This window comes from Spermophilus citellus, assembly GCF_964194105.1.
Source record: "Spermophilus citellus genome assembly, chromosome: 1".
In the NCBI taxonomy this organism is placed as follows: Eukaryota; Metazoa; Chordata; class Mammalia; order Rodentia; family Sciuridae; genus Spermophilus; species Spermophilus citellus.
Genome location: NC_138182.1, coordinates 134169381 through 134178353, shown reverse-complemented (window position 1 = coordinate 134178353; position 8973 = coordinate 134169381). Strand labels below are relative to the sequence as shown.

At 35.8% G+C, this 8973-nt stretch overlaps 1 protein-coding gene across 2 annotated transcripts in view; it reads right to left on the bottom strand.

Moving 5' to 3' along the window:
- Window positions 1-293: 293 nt before the first annotated feature.
- RNF145 (ring finger protein 145) overlaps window positions 294-8973 on the bottom strand; it is a 38564-nt gene continuing 29884 nt past the window's right edge. For both annotated transcript variants that reach the window (XM_081291744.1, XM_081291743.1), the window contains 4 exons: window positions 6932-7114; window positions 5171-5318; window positions 3891-4247; window positions 294-1708 (listed from right to left, as the gene is read on the bottom strand). In XM_081291744.1, coding sequence (XP_081147870.1) covers window positions 1343-1708; window positions 3891-4247; window positions 5171-5318; window positions 6932-7114 — 1054 coding nt within the window. In that variant the 3' untranslated portion in view covers window positions 294-1342. The remainder of the gene's footprint in view (window positions 1709-3890; window positions 4248-5170; window positions 5319-6931; window positions 7115-8973) is intronic.

Genomic DNA, 8973 nt, shown 5'->3' with positions numbered 1-8973 from the left:
CACACACACACACACACACAACACAGTCCAGCTAGATAAAATCAGAACCTCCTGGGAACAGAATTTCAATAAAACACTTTACAGCAATAATAAATCCCCAGGACAAAACATGGTTATCTTCAAATTTAAATTTATTAAGACATTCAGCTATGTCTGTCAGTCTACTTCCAAATTTGCTACTAAAAATAAAATAAAGTCACATCCCACATTAGGAATACCGAGTCTGAAAAACACTTTTTGAGCCAAGCCTATTGTATAAATAAATGACTAGTTTCTTTTCATATCAAAATTCCCATAAAAAATTACATTCCCCCCTCCCCAGTTCTACCTGTAGCCATGATGAATGTAAAAATTTAAATATGACACATCCTTGTCAAAGAAAAGGTGCAAAATCTATTAACAGCTTTAAAAGTGGCATTTGCAGAGTGTGATCATACAGTTAAGTACTCATTCCCAAAGTGCAAATATTGCCATAATTTTAACACTGCTTTAATTCAATTGCAAGAATTAAACATTACACAGGATTGAGAAGTACACTCGGGGCCTTTATCAGTGCCCTAAAGCCCCTCCCACTTTGGCTTCCTTCACTAAAGCGGACTCCAAAGTGTTCATTAGAGTTTCAGTTTACTTCACACAGCCAACAAAGTATACAATATATTAACAAAAGTTCCATATACATCAAAATAATGAAGACTCCATCATGAAGTTCAAGAGTCTCAGGTTACGTAATGCACCCGCAAGGCCCAACACCCACCCACCCCCTTCCCTAAAGCACATCTGAAGTACGAGCGTGCTTCACTCTTTGAATACAATCAATGCTTCTACATCTTTGATTTAATTGCAGTGCTGTACAAAACTAAATAATCCCCTGACTGAGTTCCAATCAATTGAGGGAAAAGGGGGTGGAGAAAAGGTCACCACTCATACTTCGAAACATGAATGATCCCATCCCTGGGAAACTCCAGTTCCACTTCTGCCTGCTTCTTCCCATGCCAACCTCGTACTCTTTATCCACTTTTCCTTAGCCCCCTTCAAATACTCAAATCAATTTCATTTAATCCCTCATATTAGGGGCCATTCCTGAAGATGCTGAGGTTGAATTTTCTTGGTAAACCTCTACAAAACATCAATATAGAACATATAAATACATTTTGATTAGCATACATTGCATTCAAGGGGATGAAAGCAGGGGTCTCCACTGAGAGTGCTTCCTGGTGTAGATCCTTGGAATGTCAGTTTCCTGCCTGATCATTTCATATATTCACTCCTTAGATCCAAGTACGAAGTTCATCTTGAGCCAACTTCTCCAGAGTACCAAAGCAGAACACCTACTTTCTTTGCTCTAGGTTGACTCGCTGGGACGTGCTTCATCTTTCACACTCTGAGGACACTCTCTGGGGTCAACAGACCCTTCCTGGCTATCTGATCTTCTGGTGATGAGCTCACTACTGTCCCCAGAACCTTCCTGTATCGTGGTTCCTGGAGGATGCTCGTGGTCTGCAGGCTCAGTACCTTCCTGAAGCATGACATTTTGCTCAGCTCCAGCATGAGGCTGTGCAGCCAGCTCTGTCCCTGATCCAGGAAGCTGAGGGGAGTTTTTGAGGTGGCAGTGGCAGAGAGGGCAGGTCTCCTGGACATACAGCCATTTCTTAAGACAGCCTGCGTGGAAGAAATGACTGCAAGGCGTGATCACAGCAGATTTCATGTCCTAAAAGAGGGGCCGAAAAGGCAGCTCATAAATGTCTAGCATCCAAACTTTCTGATGCTATCCACAAGAGTTCTGACTCCAATATTTTTTTATAACACAAATAGAAAATTTCTAATACAGATCTTAGAAAAAAAAGCTTCATTTTATTTTAGTAAAAATGCTATTGCTATCAGAGACCCCCCCTTATAAACATAAGAACTACTGGCTAAGTAATTTTTAAAAAAAGAAAAAAAAAACAGAAAAAAAAAAACGAGGAAGAAACTACCTTCAAAATAGGTATGCCTAAATATGAAATGCAAGAGTTAAACAACTGTAGCAGTATGATTACTTGAGCCATTGGTATGACACAAGTATAATTATAACCTCAGAAAAATCTGATGAGAACAGGACTTTTACCACAGTTATGCTGCAACACAGCTGAACAGATTACTCCAGGATGAGATTATTTGCAAGGAGAGACAAAAATCAGCCACATAACACCAGAGTATTGGCAAGGAAGTGGCAATTTTATTTGACCCAGTTTTCAAGGTTTGGTCTGTATAAGCCAGTGTTCCTCAACTTGCATTAGAGCCACTTGCTATCAACACATTCTAGGGCTGTCCCAGACCCACTGAATCAGGATATTTGAAGATGTGATTCACAAAGCTATAGTTACAATAAGCATTCCACGAGACTTTTACATACCCACGTTTGATAACCAATGGAGTAAGGAATGGCATACTTTGCATGAATATTCCTTGCATAAGATGTATATGGGGAGGGAAGCCTGAGTACATTGTACAGATATACATTTGGTTAATAAGCATTGATTTTGTTTGAAGTCCCCAAACAAGAAACGATCATCCCAGAAATTCCTTGCCAAGAACACCTGGGAGTCAACTTTTAAGCAGAAAGCCATCCAAAGAAAAGCAGCCAGCCGGGAAGCTAAGCAATTCTACTCTTATTTTTCATGATATCAGCAGGTAGTTCTAGCACCTCAAAAAAAGTGATGTGACAACAGGAAATACAAAAAGAGGACTCTCGAATCCCCAGATGGAATATTCAGACATTGGCTGCTGAAGCTGATATGCCCTGAATCTGTTTCTAATGTACTCTGCTCTGAGTGCATGAGGCTACCTGGCACAAAAGAGCTGAAGACCACTTTAACAACAAACAGAACGATGGCAAAGAGACCTGAGGGAAGGGAGCTACATTACTCGGTTCCTTCAAATGCAACCATCACCTGGCACACAATGTTTTGCTAGTATCTAAAGTGTTTTAATCACATTTTTAAAAAGTGGTATAGGTACATTTTACTATGAGAAAAATATTCTTATTCTAAATAGTTTTAAGAACACACAAAAACAAAGACCACCCTACTTTACCAAAGTAGCCCTGGAGAAAGTACATTCCCTGTGTATTCTAACACTATTTATAGTTTTATTCCACCAGACACACTGTTAAGAGTGATTTTAAGTGGAGTAGTTTCTGTTGTTGACCATAATTTTTATCCACACTCCAGCATTGGTGACTGGTGACTAAATCTAGGCCTCCCCTCCCTTTTTTTTTAATTTCCAAGGTGATTTAAATATTTAATTTGTAACTGAAGGCAATCATTAGCTCTCTACAGTATGTATGCCAAAGACAGCAGGCAGGTCAGCTTCAGAGGTTCACCAAGGTGACCTCCACCGTATCCCCCACCTCCCACAAACTGATACTCCCTGATACCTATACCCCACAGGTGAGCACAGTCTCCACCTGTTGTAAGTCCATGAACACTTCTTCCCCCATATCAGGAATAGTAGAAGGACTGAGTCAGAATCTTGACACACCACTTTTCAGAAGCTGCTGACTCCTGATGGTAGTATACATCTGGTAGTACATATGCGTGTGTGTGTGTGTGTGTGTAGGTTTATGCAGGAGTAAATATAAAATACACCTGACCTGTTTTTCCTTTATTTATGGGTGAGCAATAATGTTGAAAACAACGATAATTAGAACTGGAGGGACTAAATTAAAAGCTTACTTTTAAAATAAAATGGAAATATTTTATCAGATCTTTAATAATTTTAGCAGCACATTTTTTTAAAAACCCAGGATTTAATGCTACCTGGAAACTTAACTTGTACTTGGTTAATGTGGTTGCAGTGCCAAGGTGTATACTGTCTGATCCACCTGAGTGGATGTCTATTGAGTGAGTTACCTGATAACAGATGGCACAAATATCATTGTGTTTCTCAAGCTGCTCTTTTGTAGCAATGGGTAAGGATTTAATCTTATTCACAGCATCCCGGCGGAGAAGAAAGCTCTTCCACCCTAGCTGGGCCCGAAGCCACACGTTGTAGTAGGAATGGATGAAGATGATCATGGAGCCCATCACAGTCCACTCTCCAAAGATGGTCTCTGAGACACCATAGGCCACCACACAGAGGGCCACGAGAAACTCCAGCAGGCGGTAAGTGCCATTCACATAGTAGATGACATCATCCATGTTTTCCACTGGCTCTTTTCTGAATTCTTCAACCATAAATAAGACATAAATAAAAAGTGTTCCCAGAACCTGGAAAAAAATGTATATGAATATTTTTTAAAGCTTTTTCATAAGCGTTAAATATTAACACATTCTTGGTTCTTTTAGGATGCCATACTTAAAATCTAAAGAGGCATATCCAGGGAAAAAATAAATATAATGTATATTTAAAAATAAATATAATGTAAAAAAATATAAGGAGGCACTGGTGTAATTAAAATGTGCATGAGCTTAGTAAACCACCTATGAGATAACAAAAAACCACACCTTCATACATATCTTTCCTAAAACAATGAATAATCAGTTTTCTCTAACTCTTCCAAACCCCTCTATAGTCATTTCTCATTCTATAGTCATTCCTCTTACTAAAAATCTCAAAAAACCTTAACTTCTATAGTAACAATGAATAAATCTTTACCACCAGTATTACATTCTCTTTTGCTTCTCACTGAGCTAGCAGCAAAGATCCACCTTTAAGTTACAATAGCTTATGATTTCTAGAGCAATACTGTGTTTTGCGTGTTTGTGTATAAACTATATATTGCATCTGTGTGATATATACGTGTGTCATGTATATTTATATATGTCATGAAACTACAGGTATTTCAAGTATCTAATTCAAAAAATCTACTCCAAACAAGCTCGAAAATAGTTTAATATTTTATGATTATTTATTTCAGATTTCTGTAACAACTCTGTATCATAACATTTTCAAAATGAGAAACTGAAAGGATTAATTATCTTAATAAAAACTACAGCGAGATAGACAGGTCTATTTAGCATTGTTACAAACTGCCTTCTAACTCCTATGCTCAAATACCTGTAGTAAAGAGAGTGGGAAGTTACCACAGAATAAGCCATTTAAAGTCACTAATCTTGAAAAAGTTTACTTCGTTTTCAGAGAGGAAAAATAAGAAAATCAATTATTATATAGTAATTAATATTAGGCTTACCTGAAGAGAGGTGAGAATACTACTGGAAATGATGATAAGAAGCCAAAAATCCATGTGGAAAAACTGGCAAATCATGTAAGCCATATATGCAGGGAATACCAGTAAAAATAAACAAAGGCTTACAGCACGGAAGTGCTTCCATAAACTCCTGGAGAAAGACAACATTATTCCTTAGAACCTGCCACTGGTCACATTTACCAACTGCTTTAGCTTCTTCAGCAATCACAGAACTATGCATGTTATTTTTTAGTTATTCTTGAGTCATTTGCTACATTTTTCTCATAACTTTTTCCTTGTTTTAAAAAGTACTAGTATGTGGATGTTGACTGTATGCTCTTATGACTGTAGGCAATAGTTAGAAGCACAGAACCTAGCTGTTGATTCCTATTTCCCTCCCACAGTCAAGAGGACTGCCTCTCTCATCTCAGACCAAGGATGCTGGCAGCCCTGAGTAATAACACATACACCAACTCAAATTTGCATCCCCAGGCTCTCACAAACCTCTTAATTTGCTACTTTTCCTCCCCAATTCCTCTGCATTTTATTTTAGAAGAGGCTACCAGCAGGGAGGTTAGTTCAGCATCCTAGGAAGACCAGAGATGGACGTGCTGGTTCTTACTGTAGTGGAATTATGGGTTGTTATTTTTTCCTTTCTCTTTTCCAAGCTTTCTATAATATTCTATCAGCTTCATTTTCCAGAGATGACAACTGACCCTACTCATTAAGCTATTAAGTGGTTATTTAACTGAGCTCATCCTTGAGTTCAACATCTTAAATGCTTTATGGAGAAACCTTAAGCTTCAAAAACAAAGATCAAGTAACTATATTATTAAGTATGAAGATTAAGATTATTTGAAATATATCCAAGAACTCTGAGCTTTCAAATGGGTTGTTTCAGCCATTCTACCATTTGAGAAAATTTTACAGAACATTTGGCAATATGCATTATGGGGCTACAAAGATAAATCTGATGAACTATAATTAAAATGCTAAACTGCAATGTTTTAGAAATCCATTGTCACAACTCTACCTCCCTAAAGACTGCCTGCTCCAAGCAATAATTTCAGATGTATTTCTATAATCAACTAATTATTAAAACGTGGCTGGAATGCTGGGAAAAAAATAGTGACAATGAATTTTAAGCAATTCCTTATACAATTTGCTTTCATAAATTACAACTACCAAAAATTATATCTTTAAGGAACTAATAGTTTTGAGTTTTATTCCTTATGAAAATTTTTGTAATACAAGATATACATGAATCCAACTACTAATTTCATTTGGTCCCATAGGTGTCAAGAATCTCCATTATAACTCAGTAAGTAACAACTCTCTAAAAGGCTCTTATCCCATAAATACCTATCTTTACGATTATCTGACAGCCTTTATTTTTCTTTTTCACTTGCAGCTTTCTTTTTTTGTTTTTTAAACAATGCTTTGTTTCCTATTTTAATAACATTTCACAGAACAAAATTACATAATAATCACTATATTTACTGGACTAAATATGTTCTATTTTTTTAACTTTAAAACTGGACAAATATAAAAGGTATTGAATTTTTGTAATTTCATAGTCTCTGGTAAGACTTTTTGACTACAGAAATCTTGAGGGAAAAAAATAAATTTTAAAATACCGGTTACATATTTGTTTTCCATCTTTACTGTCCATCATTAACATTCCCTAAGGCTGTAGATAACAAATTCATGGAAAGAATACTATAAGAATTAAGTTAAATCAAAGAATATTAGGAAATTACTTACTTATCTCTAGATGCTCCCAGCGCCAAAACAATAGGATCTGCAATCTCTAACATAGACTGTAGGATAGAAGCTACAACAATGAAGAGGATAATACTGAGCAGGAATGCCCGGTGAACCACCTGGAGTTCGATCAACCCCGTCTGCACTGCCAGAATTAACAGTGTCACTCCTTCTGTCATGCCCCTAAAAAAGCAGACATTTGAGAAGTAAATAATGTGAATCCCATTTAAGTCCAAAGAAAATAATCTAAAGACTCAAAAGTGTTGTTACACAGTTTGTAAATCAAATTCCGAAAATTCAGACCAAAACCCTTTCTGGTATGTACAGTAACTTCATATTATACAACATGAATGTGAAATGTTAGTGTGTATTCCCCTTCATGTGCAAAAGCAGACCACCTGCCATTTTAGCATACCATGAAAGGAAAAAAACAATTTGCAACACTAATAATTTTTCTAACCAGACTTTGTTAATAAATCATTTCTTTCTGTCTCTCGATATCCACTATCAATTAGACCTATGAATTGTCATGAACCATACCCTGATTATAAAACAAAAAATATCGGTAAATTTCTTCATAATCTTCCAGAGGGAAATATCTCTTTAAAAAGACCATAAGAACCAGATAAATACAAATACTTTTTGAAATTTAATTTTCATACAGAAAAATATAACATATACAAAGTCATAAGAATTTTTATTCTATTGACTTGATATATAAAGACCTCTCAAAAATAAATGAGAAATAATTAAAGGACAGGTGCAGTTTTTAAAACTACACATAGCAAATATTTCAAACTATGATGACACTAAGGATCAACAAAAAATGTGAGAGGAATTGAGCACACTAATGTTGAGACAGACATCAAATCTTCCTGGAGCAAAGCTGCTATATGAATTTAAATGTACACATAATTTTACTGATATAATTTTACTCTATGGATATACTACAAAATTAAGATGTATGTATAAATGAAAATCCAGTGAATAGGGGAACTTGTTCTATGACACCATGGGATGCACTCAACAAAATTCAGACTCTGAAACACTCAGCAGGACAAACACCTGGTATCCTCAACATATGATGGGAGGTGGAGTGGGGAGGAAATAGAGAGATAGCATGGACCTAATAGACAATCAAACAAACTGCAATATGGGGTCTTATTTGGATCCTGAGTTGAGTAAAACAATGGGTTAAAAAATAATTAGGAAAATTTGAACAACTATAGATATTTGATAGCAAGGATTTATTTTATTAGGCTATTATTCTGTTGCAATTATGCTTTTCAAAAGATTTACATATTGAAATATTTAGGGACAAAATGATACTATCTCCAAACAATCATGGGGTTGGGGGCAGGGTGGGTGGAGCTGATAGGAGCAGGAGAACAGAAATGGGCAATGAGCATGTGGGGTTAATTTTACTACTATCAAGTATGTTGGTTTAAATTTTTCCTAATTAAAGATTTTAAAAGAGAAAAGATGTACAGATACTTAAAGCAGTATTATTTTCTAACAGCAAAACAACAAAAAAGAGTTGACAATGAACCCAAAAAACAATATATATATAAATGTACTTTTTTCCATATAAAAATTTTTAAAATAACCATCTAGAGCTGTTACCTTTGTGGAAAGGAAACAGCAAACAGGGGAAAGGAGCAGTCACCTTGCATTTTGAACCTTGTAAATTATATGAATCTTCTAAACTTTTACAGGAATTATTTCTCTTTTCTTGTTCCCTTTACCGGAACCACCCCCTTTTTTCCATCTTAAAAGTTCTTGGCTGGGACAAGCAGGAGGATTATGGATAATAAATATTTAAAGATTTTAAGAAGAGGCTATATAAATAAATGAAGGCTTTTGAGAAGAGTTTCTATAAACTCATAAAAATGAAAAACATTACATTCGTATATGAAGGTAACAGAAATCACAAGAAGTTCTACAGATTTCTCAAAACCTGATCTTACTTTTTTAACAGCAAAAAGAAGTATTCAAATTTTGTTTGTTCTAACAACAACAACAAAAATTTTAAGGATGTATCA